The 17,352-nt window shown below is 42.6% G+C and overlaps 1 protein-coding gene across 2 annotated transcripts in view; it reads right to left on the reverse strand.

The window, feature by feature from the left end:
* The window catches only part of kcnd3 (potassium voltage-gated channel, Shal-related subfamily, member 3), a 92,187-nt gene extending 75,236 nt beyond the window's left edge, over positions 1 to 16,951 (reverse strand). For both annotated transcript variants that reach the window (XM_053425179.1, XM_053425178.1), the window contains exon 1: positions 15,849 to 16,951. In XM_053425179.1, the coding sequence (XP_053281154.1) occupies positions 15,849 to 16,951 (1,103 nt within the window). The remainder of the gene's footprint in view (positions 1 to 15,848) is intronic.
* Between the last annotated feature and the right edge of the window lie 401 nt (positions 16,952 to 17,352).

Genomic DNA, 17,352 nt, shown 5'->3' on the forward strand with positions numbered 1-17,352 from the left:
CTGAGGTTATGTCCTATATCCACAGAGCCTCCGCGCCGAAACAATCAATTTGCTCAAACTGCCTATGTGTTCGATTGCTCCCCAATGTGCAAGATTGAAGCGTTGTTTTAATGCCTAAGATACCGAGGTTATGGACCGTCTCCCCTGAACAGCTAATGCGGTCGTCTGATGGTGCATTCATCGTGATTTGTTACCCACACTCGACTGATATAGCTCTGATGGTTTCCTCGCCTTTAAGAAGTGCTCCCGAATCTGTTTTGCATATCAGCTGAGAACTGGTTGAACTCATAAGCCTTTGGTTTTGAGCAGGTCACTGATGTGGTGTTAATTCTATGCTAATACGATTAAAACATAATGCAGATTGTCTCGTGTGAAATGAGCCTGGTGAAAATCCTTTGAGGAGACTTCTTATGCAGCGGCAGTGGACCATGGCTTTGCTCCTTGTAGGGCAAAGAGAGGTAGAAGACGGGTTGCTCATGAGAGGGGTGGGGAAATTGAATTAATATTGCCACCAGTCAACCTCTGAAGGGAAAAAAAGGCTTACTGAAATCTATTAATGGTGTTAGTCCATGACTTGACTTTTATGCTTGGCGCTGTGAGATGGCACATGCCAGGATTAATCCCTCAGCACGGGTAATCCCCCAAAGACATCTGGATAAAGTTACACAAAAAAGTTGATGCCTAGCTTTGTGAAGGACATATCCTAAGTGATCGTCTCGACACGAGGATGACAATACACAATTGAAAAAATCCAATACAACATCAGGACTGGGTACAATGTCAAACCATTAAGAGAGTATACTTTATTTAAAAAGAAACTGCAGGGGAAACAAATGCAATGATAGTAAATCCAGTGAGATCATTCTCCGTGAAGCCTGTCAGGGTCGAGAGGAAAGAAGACAAGAGATGACACACACACACACACACACACAAACACACACGCACACACTAAAGCAGATGGAACAGCTCCAGAGACAAGCATTAATCCCCAAAGATTTAGTGTAGCAGAACAATTGCTTTTGTCACCCTGGATAATCAGCACAGAACACAGTTTATGAATTACAGTACACCCAGAAAGACGTAGACACAGAGAAAGACACAGAGAGAGAGAATGTGTGTGTGTGTGTGTGTGTGTCGGTGTGTGTGTGTTAAAGTCTATGTGTGTGGGTATGGGTGTGAGTGCTGGAAAATGCATGTATGTCAGCGCAGGAGCAGGAGAACAGAAAGAAAAACTGGAACAATGACGTCTACCTGTTCTAAGGCCTTGGCTGCAAATCCAGGAAGATTAATCAGAGTCATTCAGACAGCGTTTATCACATTGTCTACAGGGAAATGAGAGGCGATTTATTTCTATAACTTGGCCTATATATATGGAGAACTATGGCTCACGTTCACTTCAGCCCCCATTATCCGCCCTGTAATGAGCATGTCTGCGCAGTGGACACAATACTGTCTAATCCGTTATTGTTTACATTCTGGTGTTTTCTCGGAGCCACTCCAGTAAAACGACTTGAACAATGCATCGCTGAGTGATGGCGTAATGGTCCTATTAAATCAGCCTTTGTTAATGCAATGTGCTTCAATCAAACTGAAGAGCAGTTAGGAGCGCTTCTATTACATAGACAGGTACGTGCACATTGAGGTTCTTAATTTATCCTTTATGTCAAGAGAAATTCCAAACACTATCATGCAAAGAAATCTTGTTTAATTTCATCAGAGACATGCGCCTCAGTATAATGTATTTAATCAGAACCTTGTTTGCATTGTCTCTTCACACTTTTTTTCTTCATTTTACAAGAAGTGAAATGGCAGCTGTGGTCTTTGGAGGATCTCACTTAACGTCACTACCTCTTTTGGGATTTTGTCCTTTTATTTGACTTTTGACAGTGGAGGCACATCGGGAAACCAAGGGGGAGGACATGCAACACAAGTTGTCAAGTGCAATTGAACTGAGGGAACGGTAAATGGACTATAGTGCTTTTCCAGTCTTATCGCCCAAGGGCAGTACAAGTCACATGCACCCATTCACACACAGCCAAGGGAGCCGGGCTTCAAACCATCAACCTTCTCTACCTCCTGAGCCACAGCTGCCCCTAAACTGACATGGTATAACATGTCGAAGCTAAAAACTGACAAAAAAGCAGGCCTTTATTAGCCTGACGTTGTCATACTCACAATTCTAGTCAGAATGTGAGTCTGATACCGCTCCATTGGGCTGTGATTATGGGGCGTGTTTCAACCGAACCAGAAAAAAAAAAGCCTCTTGTCTCAATTGGATAGACCTACAACCAATCAGAGCAACGTAGTATGTGACGTATGTTAAGCGACTCATTGTCCGTTATTTACCAACGCCGGGTTCACACCGGACGCTGAAGCTCAGCGCCAAGCCTTAAATAACAGCTGGCTCCCATCCACTCCCATGTTAAACCTTTGTGCGGGTCAGACCGGACGCTGAAGCACCGCGCTGCGCCAAGGCTGCCTCGCGCCGTGCAGCGATCGTTTCGGCGTCGAGTCTATTTTTTGCGCTTTACGCGAGCGTATCGCGCCAGGAAACACACTGAAAAATGATTTTAAACGATATTGATGACATATTTTATATGATATAAATGATCAAATATGCATCCCATCCTTTGAATTCCTCTTCTGTTGTCCTGGAGTTTTAATTTTACCAATTTTACCAACAACATTATTAAATGTCCCCCTCTGCCCATCCACTACAGCCACACAAGCAGTGATAAAGATAAAAAGAGAGAGAGGGGGGCTACGTATTCTCCACATAGGCTTGAGTGGAGAATACGTAATTTACCCTCGACACCCGACATTTAACGGAGCAAACAGCGGAGAAGTTCTTCAACATGGATGACATTAAATTAATAATTGAAGTGGAGAAGTGCAGTGAGTTGTATGATCCTCGGAACATGTTGAAGACAACACCAAGAAAGACAAATGTTGGGATGCTGTTGCTTAATGTTGGAGCAACAAGTAAGTATATGCTTTTATACTACTGGATCAACGGGTGATATTATTAGCGCTGCCCGGCGGTTCAGCGTCGCTTCAGTGTCCGGTGTGAACAGCCAAGCGCCGGGGCGATAGGGATTAGCGCGGCGCAGCGCTTTGGCGTCGCCTCCGCGTTCTCTGTTCCTCTTTCAAAATGAATGCACTGTCGATGTCTTCTAAAACAGACTCAAATGCAACATCTACACATCTCAGCTCTCCAGCGGCAGGCATTCAACCTAAGCGCACTTTGATGACGTGGTTGATTACGTTACCGTTGATCATCTGTTCATCATCGTATAAAGCCCGCCCTGACAATCTGATTGGCCCGGTCGATTTCGTACCGGGCATAATTTCTCCCCAACGAAGCGACTCCAGACCGAACTTCCCGATCTCAAATGTTGTGGGTGGGGCTAAGTTCGTCTGGCATCCAGGCTAGGCCTTTATATGTTTGCAGGGACAAATCCACCCCCTCCCGTCAAAAAACAAAAGCCTTAATGGAGAAATAAAAGGATTAGAGGCGTTTCAGGGGTTGGTCTGATGGGTTTGGTTTCACCGTGTGTCTTTGGTAGATCCACGCAGTCGGCAGCAGCCATCAGCCGCTCAGGATTTCTCTCAACGCCCTGGAAACTGATAATCACCGACACATTTTCAGGCACCTCACTGTGAGCCTTCTGCTAATTGAATTGGAGGAGTGGCCACGAGTGTAGTGGGCTTCCATAAGGCTGTAGCTGAAGGCAATCAGCTGTGACAGACACTGAGGGAGAGACAGGGAGAGAGAGAGAGAGAGAGAGAGAGAGAGAGAGAGAGAGAGAGAGGTTCTATAATGAAATGTTCCCCTGTTGGCATAGTGTTATTGTTTAGTTTTTTTGCTTCAACACCTTGGAGCATCACTCCAATCACTTTTGCTCGGTAGGTTGAGATGAAGTTAGTCAGGACGTCATGTCCTGTGTCAAGGCAGCATTTGCATGCATGGCACGTCAATGATGAAAAAGGTGTGTGTGGGGGGAGGGGGGGGGGCAAAGCGAAGCACTTGCTTGAGACACCTCACTGAAAAACCCTCCCTGTCAATTACCCTTCACAATCAAATTGGCCACAACAGATCCCCACCCCCCGCTGGCTGACAGGTGACAAGGTAAATACATTTGGCAAAGGCTTGAAAGGCTTGGCGCTTGATGTCTTTTTATTTTTTAAATGGGCAACCATCCAGAGCTTTGCATGAGAGGATGTTATAAAAACATAGAACTGAGAAAACAGGGGAGCATTTGGCAGAGCTGAAAAGACTTATTTCAGTGGCAGACTGTGGAATGCAGGTAGCTGGTGCAGTATTGACTTGCGTGACCTCAAACACAAAAACAGGAGCAGCAGGTAGCGACTCTACGTTAACTGGTAAATTCATTTTTGTTGATATCTTTAATCTGATATTATTCTTTCTTTTATAAAGCACTTACTGATTGGGAAAAAATTGACCATTTGTCAGCTGCTGCTCTAATCAAGGGCAGATGAAGGGGTAAAATGGGCCCATGAGTAGAAAACAATCTTTCATTCAATATTAAAAACTGGCCTGCTGCAGTGACAGTGTTTGTCAGTCACACACTTGATGGATTGCCATGAAATTCTGTGCAAATATAATGGCGTGGCAGCTGAGATGGTGCAGGAGGTTAAGCGGGTTGTACACTCACCAGAAGGTCAGTGGTTTGATCCCCTGGTGGTTTGTCCTTGGATAAGACACTGACACCCAAATTGCCACTGACGGCTGTGCCAGCAGTGTTTGAATTGCTGTGTGTAGAAACACTGTATGAATGTGTGTGTGTGTGTGAATGGGTGAATATGACTTGTACTGTACAGCTATTAAATAGTCAAGCGCTATATAACATTCATGGTTACATTCATGGTGTCCAGAGGATGAATACATTGACTTTGGTGATCTCCTGACTTTTTATCCAGCACTTATACCAGGACAAATATGAATTTCAATTACATTACAATTTTCCAAATACAACCAAAAATTATAACATTCCCAGCAGCCGTAACTGTTCTTTGTGTTCAGTGCTAATTAGCAAATGTCAGCGTGCTAAAGTTAGCACTTAGCTCAACGCACTGCTGTGCCCAAGTTTAGTCTCACAGAGCTGCTAGCATTGGCTATTGACACTTGGTTTACACATCTGGGAAACTGCATAGCATGTTATATCACCTGTTAAAGCCCTTTGCAGAGCATAGGATCATCAATGTCTCATTGCTTTGTTTATCTTTCGCTATAACTAAGTCTACACAGCCTACATTCAATATTTGGAAATTAAAAAATCTAGCGTAGGAGTACATCAAATTTTTTCTTGATTCAAACAGCTGGTAGCTATAAAACATAAAGAGCTGCTACACTTGTACTTGTCATAATAAATGAACATGCTTGCGAGAGTAGTCAGTGGTTAACAGGCCCATAAATCGTATGTGCCTATTACCTATTGTGTCATCAGTTATTTACCGATATAGAGCTCCTGTATCTAAAACACTTAATTTTAAATGCGTGAGAGCGGCCTCAGTGCTTTGATGTGTCTGACCATCCAGCAATGAACACAATGTTCATGTCAGTTATTCAGGTGGTTGTAAGTTAAATTCAAAATATCCAGTGACTTAGCGTAGAGGATGCAAAACCTGCAGACCTAAAAGATTACTTTAGTGACTTTTCTGCCTTAAAAATAATCCCAGTATAGACACAATCCAACAGCCACAGACATACAACAAAATGTGGGAGCACATAATTGCTTTAGCAAGGTACACTGAGATACAGAACAGAACATCTTGCCTTTACACATGGACACCAACACACAATGCACAATGCAGCCTCAGGATACACATCCCATTTCGGAGGAAAACAAGTAAAAGAAGTTAGGGGTGGTGGCGGCACCACGAGAAGTAAAAGAGAAACAAGAATAAAAGTCTGCAGCCACGCAGACCTGTGAGGCTGTAGCGAATCCGATCATTGCAACGTAGCAGAAAACAAAACTGAGATGGATGAAAGAGGAAAACTATAGTATCCTGGCACGAAAGAAAAATATCCATCATGTATCAGTCTATGTTGTGATTTGAGCTTGTGATACAAGGCTCAGTAAGGGGTAGTATCTCGATTCACACCTATAAGCCATCTCACTTCGAACAGACGTCGATTCTGCTGCATTTTAATCAGGTCTTTTAAGCTGCATCAAATCAATCACTCCTACTTTTCCCTTCAACTGACAACAATGCAGTGTAGCCCCACATGATGCAGATTAGCAGAAAGTGAAAGAAAATATTATCTCAGACTCAAGTCGGGATTTCTACAAAGATACAGTCTATTTATCATTAACCATTACCATTAACACTGCAAGCAGTCTTATGCTAGCAGCACCACAAGGTAAAACAGAAAATGTAAACGTCACCGCAAAGTACAAAAGCTGTAAACGCCAAGAAAACATCAGGTGTCATCCCGCCAGAGACAAATGACAACAATCTGGCACAATCTTATTTGTTTCTTGCAAGTAATGAGCTGTGTCTGGAAAAAGGGACTCTGTCCACGCAGTCAACCGCTCAGTTGATAACTTACATTCAAAAATAAGTTCTCCTGACATTTTCTCGTCGCTTGCTGTCGGGTAGGATCCACCTCTGTTGCTCTGGGATGGAAGGACACATTTGTCAGCCTTCAAATTGGGACAGCCTTGTCACGCCGCTGTGACCTAATCAGTCTATGAATACAGCTGATGAAGGATGCGGCCCCTAAATTGAGACGCAGCAAATGAGTGCCATATCAAATCGAAAAAAATTGCTAAAGAGTGTTGTCTTCTAAACTCTTTGTGTTTTCCAGGACCGTACAGCTCTCATTAAGATGACATTTCCAGGAAACTAACAAAACATGCATAATGCCGTGTACTGTGATAGTATGATAGATAGTAACTGTCTTACCAACATTTATTAGTGCCAATCTCAAAGTTTGGCTTAAGCTGACAGGCATTAACTTGTTTGTTTTAGATGCTCTGTCTCACATCATCAAACAAAGTCTTGGAAAGGAGGACATCTTGCTAATCTAGTCATTAAGATTCGCCATCTGCAAACGATCAATATCTCCACAGGATTTAATTCGTCGACTGTCAAATTTTTCCGGCAGGAGCAAACAGCAGAGTGACAGACGGGGGGCGGACATAGAGACGTACACAGAGAGAAACTAAGGTGAGAGGGGTGGTAATGGACTGATGGTTCTTTTTGTGACCGCTTTTCTGTTGCTTTTTCGGTAGCAGCCCTGGAGAGGGGAGCAGGGGTCAGAGAGCTGAGTGAGAGGTAGCAGCACGGAGCGCATCATCGCCATATGTCTCTTTACTCTGGAGGGCAGACTGAGGCTGAGGGGAAGGTGAGGAAAAACAAACTGATGCAGAGTAACAGCTGGGAGGTCAAAGTTGAGATTCACATTCTCTTTTTCTGCACGTGTGTGTGTGTGATAGTGCATATCCGTCATAGTACATTATTTCCATATGAAAGAGTTCAACCGCAGGTCAGTGTCCTATAGAAACCATCTTTAGGACAAAGGTCAGTGTAAATGTTACTGAAGGTTTTGAATTCAGTCTCATTTCTTCTGATTTCAATACAGGAAGCAAGAGAAGGATAAAACCTGTTATGCACAAATGTGTTTTTGTTCTGCGTAGGAATCAGAAAAATATTCAGCTCTGTTGAGCTGTGATGTTGGGTTCCACCCACCACTTGTCAGTGTAGGTAAGGAGAAGTAATTAATCCACAATTCATGACAGAATTAAAATTAAGATACAAAGTCGTTTCAGTCTCTGAATCATTATTTCAAGTTAGCAGATTTTCTGATTCCTGCCAAATGTCTACTGTAGCTGTCTTGATTTCTTGGTTCAAGGATAAAAAAGAAAAGAAAAAAAAGATGATACATTCCCACAGACCAAAGATAAATCCTCTGGCACACACTTTCAAGAGGTCAAATCCTTGACCCATGTCTTTCTGTCCATTAACGGAACTGTGCTGTATTATATGACAACTGTCAACAACACATACAGAAACTACAATGGAACTCAGTAGAGCACTTTACGCTCACCAAGGCCCAACTGTGTCCTTAAATTCTTAAATTTGAAGCTGCACCAAATCTCACACACTCATAAATATCAGTCCTCTCAACATGCCTTATGATTTTTATCACCAAGATCCGAGAATTATTCTCTGGGAATTTGTTGGAAAACAGATGCTGGAAAAAAAGCTTGCATTATGTAAAAAAGAAGGGGCGGGGGGGGGATTCCTGGATCTGACCCTTGAACCGGATTTGCACCAAAATTGAATTGGTTCTGAACTGCGCCATATCACATGCTTCCAACAGGTTTCATGATTATAAATCCAGAAGTTTTTTGCGTAATCTTGCCATCAAACAAACAGAAACGGGCAGAGGTGAAAACATTAATATCCTTGGCACAGATAATAAAAACAGTTCTGCGTACTAAAAAAAGGAAAAAAAGTGTGTGTGTGTGTGTCCAAGGCCTTTAGTTTCCACTTGCTAATAACATGTGATCTTTATCTGGATAATAACACATGACTCTAACTACTTCAGGCCTCTCCAGTTAAATCTCTGAAATTAACTCATGTTAATTTAATATCCAGATATATGCTGCATGTTAACGCCACATGTAATTGAGTTCTAGGAGCAATAATTTGCTAAGTGCTTTTTTTACATACTGTGATAAATGGTACTTTTTGCTGTTATTGGCTGGTTTCCTAATGCACACTATAAAAGCACTTAATGCTTTCTTGTCTTGTATTTTCTACGTAGAGGAAACTATTTCAGTTTAGTTTAACCCAGATTTTCACATTCTTGAATATCTCATGCACGTATGATCAGCTATAGTCAGATGAATGTTTTGATTCTTCAACCTTAAAACTGAGAAGTACTGTACTGGAAGTAACTTTGGATGAGAGAAGCTTAGCATGTAATATTTCTACATATCAACTCCATGAATAAATCCCTTGAAAACCCCACCGTAATCACTCTTACAAATTTAATGAATAATTAATCTTGGTTTAATGAAGAGATTAAGGATATTGACACGAGAAAAATAATTTGATTTTGGATTTAAACATTAGTTCAGTTCATTATTTCTACTAAACAGAAAGATGCGAGCTCTAATCCCAAATTCCATACCTGCTGCAAGTGCAGTAACCACGAAACAGAGCCATGAATCAGTCACGACCACCTGCATTGAATGCACGACATGAACACATAATCTCTAGTCATTATTCAAACTCCTAACAAGTCTTAATTGATAGAGTAGGTCAACTCAATGCTAATCTTGACCTTAAAAAAAGACAAGGTTACACACAGACCTAAATCTAAATCACCCTGGACCAATTACTTCCTTAACTGCTCTCATAAATCCAAGACAAAGAGACAGGGACATCACATTTAGGGGCTATCTTTTAGACATAGTCATATAACCCATTCTAATTAGTAGCACTAACAACGAGTGTCACATTTCTCACGGCTCCCCAAATCAATATCCGATCATCTGCATTGATTATTGTTTTTCACAAGCCGTCGGCTCCAAAATAAATGAACTCGTTAACAGTGAGTTATGAAAGACAGTGGAGAGACACGAGCATGCTTCAAAGATACTGTAACACCCGCCAACGTAATAATAAACCACAAACACAACACAAATCTGCAGCTTTTAATGTAATAGTCCCACCATCAAGTAGCAGTTGCCTGCAACAAACGTGATATGTAATCTGTTACGTTTGTGGGAAGGTGAAAATCTCCAGCTTTTAAAATTGTAATAACTTCCCACAAATGAAATATGAAAATGAAAAAAAAAGAAGATCTTTGTGTTCATTGTGGTTTGTTTATTTACTTAAACACCTTCTAACTGGTTATAAATAACCCACTTGCACGCCCGACCTCGACACCACCGCCGGCAGCATCGTACGTGAGAGGCCATGCGCGGTTGTCTGGGAGACAGAGCAGTGCATCGATCTTGGAAGAGCAGTCATCAAAAAAAGGGGAAAAAAAGCTGGTCTTTTGCTAAGGATATTAATCATACACTGACATGGCTTTGCTAATGAATACAACGTTACCAAACCCTCCGGCTCTCATCAATAAGGTATCAATCGGAAGAGTCTAATGAGTCTGAGCAGCGATGACGAGATGTATGGAGAATGCCAACATCTTCTGTGTAATCGGGTGCGTTTTAAGCCAGCGCTGCAAGTGGTTTTCTTTATTGCACAAATAAATACACATTATTTACTGTATGAAGTATTTTATGGCCTTGTAAACTGACTGCAAGACAAAAGCTAATTATGTCATAAAGATTCAGATGTATGAGTGTTTTCTAGCAAACTGGAAGACAGCCATTTTACCATCATTATATCATAAAAACTAACATACAATTCACTGAGGTGGAAGGTTGTGGTGGGTGGGCTAAGGACAAAACCCACTAAATTATGGAGCGGATCCAGATTAACAGGTGGATCCAGGATATCTTTTTCAAATTTTCTTCATGTTGAGGTCATTAGCCGCTGCGGAGGTATGTGCTCCCTGTATGCCCTTCTAGTTTTTGCTTCCTTCATTCAGCCTGTGTTGTTTTGCTCTAATCAATCAGTAACAGTCGTTAGTGAAGCACCCATCCCCTCAATGTCATCGTCATGCCAGGAGAAGTTCACTGAATAACTTCTTTGAAGTGAGTAGTTGCGTATCTTCTTTAGATAACATCAACAATCTTTTTACTGCATAAAATGCCTTGATTTGTTGTTTCTCCAAGTGATAAAAGTCTAAAATGAGCGTGACATCTGAGCTGTACATAACAAAAACAAATCAGATGTAGGCAGTGATTCCGAGGCCTGAAACGAGGCTACGGTGGTGTAACAGCTATAAGCATGATAGCTCCCCGCAGCCAACAGTGGTATACAGTATATTTGAGCTTTAATCACTCACTATGGCAATAACATGTATTTTTCCATTGGTCACCTTTTGAGTCTCGGCAGCCAACAGATGGCAGAAGGCTAGCATGCCGCCAAGAACCACAATTTCTGACTCAACCCGACCAAGCAGAGAAATGATAACTGACGCCAAACCTGACCGAAGCCCAAAGTTTTCCCTGATTACAGAAATGTTAAATGTAAAAAAAGTAGCTAGAGTAGCCAACACGACTGAAACCAGAATATCATTCCCCAAAAAATTTCGCAACCGGCCTGGTTCGTTATTTACACTCCACAGCAGACCAGTGGTGATGGATGGTCTTTCTTTTACAACAATTGGAAATGTATCTACAGTAACAGCACTGACAGGTATTATGGAGTGAGCCTCGTCAGACACAAAAAACCACCAGTAGGCAGATATTTGCATCCTTCTTCATTAGAGTAACAGTTTACTTGAAAAATTATCTGAGACCTTTCTCAAGAAGAGAATATACAGAGTTAACAGAGCTTAATTAAAGGACAAAATGTGTTTCCTTCTATTAATTAGATAATGCTCAGTCAATTATTTGTTTTTCAAGTGGTGCAGTGAAAAAAGTTCTTTAAGACACAGGTGGAGAAGTAACTCAATCCCATGTGAAGGAATTAGCATTTTAATGAGTGTAATGTTATGATGGAACTCTTAGGAAATGTCAAACATAATACATCGACTGACTGTGACTCATTGCTACAGGCGAAATACACAACATGTAAAATATATATTCTATATTTTTTCTGATTTGTTTACATTTTCAACTGCATTGAGATGCTCAACTGAGACATGGGATTCACCATAATATATGCCATTAGAGGAATAGGTCCAACTACTAAACATTACTCAATATGAGAATTTTATGCAAAAGACAAAAAGTGTTGTTTACAATCTTTACTGTCGAGCTGGGACCTTTTCTTTCCTTATTTGCTTCCTAAAGTTTCACAATAAAAACTCATGAAGTCTTGATGGAGCATTAATGAAAAGCTGAGGCTTTTTTCTCTCTCACACAATCACCACGTCTGCTCGCTCACCAACCAGACAACAATTTATAACACAGGCTCAAACCAAATATTACAAATGCCCAAAGTTATTATCACTCAAATGGTCAAAATCAATTTGTCTAACAACCCAGGTAATAAAATCCCTCACAAGTCCAATTGCCTAAATGTCTGTGATTTAGCTAAAGCCTCATCAATGTGTGCCCGCCTGCCCTTCATCCGCAGGATTTCGGTTAAGCTTTTTAGCCCTGCTATGGAGTGAGCACGAGGCTCCGAGGATGACAGTGTTGGTTGGGGGCTTGGTATCTCACTTGGGTGATTAAACCTGTTTTCTAACCTCCTTTCATGTTTACGGATTACGCAAAACGTACTGAAGAGATCACCAAACTTTGTGAAAGTGCAGGACACAGGTTAAGAGAGTAACTCATCCAATTTGGTGCAGATCCATGTTCAACGTTATTCCACCAGTTTTAAAACCACAAACTGAAATCGTTTACTGTACGATGCTACAATATGCCATATTGGGAGCTTTATCTCAAATTTAGTTTTTTTCCTCCATTGTGTTCACACCCAGGGTATGTATCGTCAAACAACTGCTTCTCGATGTCGCAAAATGCTCTGAAAACTCCATTAGAACGTTATAATGTGATTATGATGAATACATGTCAACTTAATGCAACTACCAACACAATATCTTTTAGTTTGATTATCGTTTATTCTGGGTTATCGGAAAATGGTGTTTACGTGGCAGAGTCTTGTCAGGTTTAGATCAGATTATTGTTGTTAATGTGAACATATTCCTTGTCCGGGTCAGGATGTAAAAAAAAGGACATTTATGTATTTACCGGTTTATACAGACTACTTCCTTTTTCCATTTACTTTTCTATTTTAAGTGCTAGCAAGATATGAGCGGGATTGTTGTATCCACTCTGCTAAGTGCCATTCTAGTTAGTCATAAAGTGCAGCACAGCCCTCAGGTCCAGTTTTAAGGATTTTACTCTCTTATCTTGTTGTACCAAAACCACTTTGTACTAAAACATGTGCAAGTCTGTCCTGCTGCAGTCAGCTTTTGAAACAACCATATAATCACATCATTGTTTCCTGGACCATTGCAAATAAGAATTTAATTTCCACATATATTTCATTTCGGTTATTTACCAAATTCATGTGCACTTGTTTCATTTCAGGTCAGCCTGAGAGTCTCTACTGTGTGTTGATGTCATATACGGTCACATTGTGTGTGTGTGTGTGTAATAACCTCTACAGACAAACACACACAGGTTGACAATTCGTTAGGTTAAGTGCAACAAAAGCTTTCATTCAAGTGTCAGAAATCCCTCTAAAACCACAGACGGACAGATGTGGACTCTGATGTCTGAGACTCGGGCCAAACGACCACCCTTTTTGAAATGCAAACAAAGCAGTCAACTGAGGACAAACACAACACAGCAGGTGCAATAAATAGATGTCCTATTGTGTGTTTTTTCTCTCCCTAATTTTCTCCCCCTCCTCTCAGCCGGGTCTCCATTTCCCTTCTCCACCAACATACTGTTATCACTAATTTAACTTCGATTTACGAGAACACAGAAGAGAGCTGCGCTTCAAAATACATTCACCTGGTGTTTCATTGCCTATTGCTGGAGGGGGATTAGGGATTCTGATTGAGGCCGGATTACTGTGTAGATAATCAAAAAAATCAAAAAAGCCACAGCGGACAGGCCAGCATGTACTACGTGGCAAAGGCAGGGCAAACCACCAATGAACACCAAGGACCCGACCTACACAGCCACACACAGAGACACACAATCATATCCTAGCATTTCTCCCAGTGCGGCACAAACACTGGGGCTAAAGCTCAGAAGTGAGCAGTAAATTAAACATGAGAGTGCAGATGATATGAGATTCTCCCCGAGCAGAACAAAGCCGAAACATATTCTCAACAGCACAAAAATGAAGCCCAGAGGCTCCTAGACGGCAGGACAAGAAGTCAAGGAAAACATCTTCTGTGGCAACTGGCGCCCATCTCATTTAGTCACATGAGTATAAATTGCTGCACATGTAGCACTGAGTCCAATGCAAGTATAAAACCATTTGTAACTTGTGTGAATGGGAAATCACGGTCCGTGTCCATGAACTGGATGACCCTCAAAGAATACATCCAAGGTCATATCACGACCATGCCTGTAAAAATACACTAAAACATTCATCTCCTTGTGACCAAATGCATGAACACAATCATTGTGTGTTTATGGTTAGTCTGCTTGGATGTGATTTGGTGCGTGTTTATGACGTAAAACCGAGAGCAGAGGCCAGAATGTCAGGTAGGTTTACATTAGTCAGCAGATGCAGTGGGCAACATCATTAGTCACTCTGACACCCACTTCTGGTCACTGCTTTATTGATGAGGCCAAGCTCAACAACCCCCCCCCCCCCCCCCCCCCCCTCAACACAAAAACAGACACATGCACACAGACCCTCCTCTTCCACACTCCTACTGTAAAAGCAACAGGAGACTGGTTTAGCATCTCAGTGAAGAGAGACAGTGTAGAGAGTATACGGGGCAGGCATGGCGAGCGAACCCAAGCCACTGCGCATTCACAAAATTTAACACACAGCTGAGCAAAGAACGACACATTATTGTCCACAAGGCTGTGGCTATACAACGGTCCACGGACCAAACAATCAATCCCGAAACCAAACAACTGCTCAACACCAGATATACTGGGCTGGTTGTAAATGGCAGGGCGGGATGACAGGGTGCCAAGTGTGTCACAGCAATGAGCTCAGAGCCATTTACGGCCTCCATGACTCTGACATTTAGCAGGATGCCGTAATTTGTCAGCCTCTCAGTCTGAGTCACACATCCACAACAGGGGACACTCGTAAAACACATTACCATTAGGCCTCATAGTTCCGCATCACAGAACGCTGTGTGTGAAATGTGTAGAAATTTATGATGTATGTGTGGTTTCCCTCACCGCCATAAAATGACTGTTGGACCGATACGATGATGTAAAAAAGGAGGGAAATCAATGCATCCAAAACGCTTGACATGTTCATCTTGTAAACATCAATCAAAGCCCATTCATGAAACAATGACAACAACAAGAGCCCAGGGCTGCAGGTCTGATACAGAAACATGTTTGTCTTTTAAAATTGTGTATTTATAATTATTATTATCTCCACCTGTTATTCCAAGGCAGCAACAATTGGTTTGCCTTTAGAAACTTAGAGCGTTTCAATATTATGCGTCAGAGCCTTTGTACAACGAAGCACCACATTTTCAAGGCCAGCAACTGGTGTGTCTCACACAGAGTGAGTGAAAGAGGAGGAGGAGGAGGAGGAGGAGGAGGAGGAGGGGGCTTTCAAAATGCTAAATCACTGTTTCAGAAGCATCCCAGCTAACCACAGGGCAAGAGAGAGATGAAAGCAATGCTAGAATCTATGTTTGTGTGTTTTCTATCCATTTCTGTATTTTTACATTCTCTCATGTGCCTTTCTCTCTTCAACCCTCTGACAGGTAAAGTACAAAGGTCAGGCAATGGTGAGGACTTAACATAATGAGAAGATCTTAATGGCTCGTCTTTCCCCCAGAAGAATACTCAGTTGTGAAAACACAGGGAACACAGTCTACAGAAATCTGCCATTTCTCTGTAGCCTCTTCTCTGATATGCAAAGTTTGTGAAGTATGTCTGGGAAAGGGTGTCGCAGACTCCTGCATCAGTTGTAGGTTTTTGGGCCACAGCATCAGACACACATTTCAAGTCGTATCATAATCAAACATTTACTCACCCATAACAGACGCGACTACAAACACACATCCGCACACACACAGACACACAGCACTCGCAAGAAGATAAAAGAGGTGTGTGCTCTGCTCTTACCCGAGCGTTGTCATAGTAACAATGGTGTACCAGAAGGAGGCTGGGATGCTGGTGAATTTGCTGGAGGTTGAACCCTTCTCTGCGTAGAACATAACCGTAGCAAAGATAATTATGGCCATAGTGAGGGAGAAGAGCAGGAAGCCCAGCTCGGAGGCACAGCTCTTCAGCGTGTAGCCCAGGATGCGCAGGCCCTGCGAGTGACGGGAGAACTTAAAGATACGGAACACGCGGAAAACTCTGAGGGTCACGAAAGCACCGCTCACATCCTCATTGTCAGTCATCACCAGGCCAATGTAATAGGGCAAGATTGCCACCACATCAATGATGCTCATGACCGACCTCATGAATCGGTAGCGGCTGGGCGCAGCAAACAAGCGCATCAGGTACTCCACGGTGAAAATCATAACGCAGGCCGTGTCCATGCAGAAAAAGGCCACAGTGTAGCGTACGCCACATGGAACTTCCTTCTGGTTTGGCACCAAGCCGCAGGGGACTGTCTCCACAACATTTGTGATGACAGAAATAGCGATGAAGAAGCCAGTGACATAGTAGAAGACTAGGGCCATGGTGGAGGTGTGGGGGTTCTCAAAAGCCCGCCACATGGTCTCCCTGCAGGTCATGTTGGGCGGCTTGTTGTCCTTGTTGTCCTCCTGATCATCCATCAGACGTTCTGCGTTCTCCCTCTTCCTGTCCTTGTACTCTTCATAGCAGCAGTCACCAATGATCTCTGGCTGAATGCCAAAGAACGCCAGCTCCTCATCATACGAGGCGATGCACTCGTAGCGTGGGTAGTGGAGCTTGCCAGTGCGGTAGAAGTTGAGCACACTGCGGAACAAGTCAGGGTCCCGGTCAAAGAAGTACTCTTTGGTCTCCTCGTTGTAGAAGAACTCCTTCTCTGAGCTGCCCAGCAGGGTGTCCGGATAGCGGTCCAACGTGTTCCTCCATGTCTGGAAGCGCCGTCCACTAACATTAAGAATGATAAGCTCCTCCCGCCGCTTGCTCTTCTCAGCAGGCGCCACTGGCATGGGCAAATTGGCCACAGGCATCCAGCCGATAGCTGCCGCCCGGGCAAAGGGAAGCCATGCCGCTACTCCCGCCGCCATACTGTGTCCGGTTTGGGGCGTAGGGGGGGACAAATCCAGCACCTTCACTACCAGCTTGAATTCAGCTCATTCACCATCTAGAAAGATAGAGAGGGAGGGAGTTTGTGAGGACATGGAGCACAAAAGTGCTATTATGACCATGACAGGGGAAGAGAGGGAGAGCAGTGGATCAGAAAACAGAAAAAAAAGGGAAGAGGATTTGAGCTGTTCGAAGGACAGAAAGAAACCGAATGACGTAGTAAGAAAAAAAGGAATTGGCGTGAAGTCAAAAATGAACAACACCACTCTGATAAGGCTGAGACAGCAAAAAAGTATCTTTCATGGAAATTAAATTAAGCATCACATTTAGCCAGAAACCTTTACACTGCACGACAGGAAATTAATTTCTACTCGATACAGCG

Source organism: Pleuronectes platessa, chromosome 6 (genome assembly GCF_947347685.1).
Source record: "Pleuronectes platessa chromosome 6, fPlePla1.1, whole genome shotgun sequence".
NCBI classification, from domain to species: Eukaryota; Metazoa; Chordata; class Actinopteri; order Pleuronectiformes; family Pleuronectidae; genus Pleuronectes; species Pleuronectes platessa.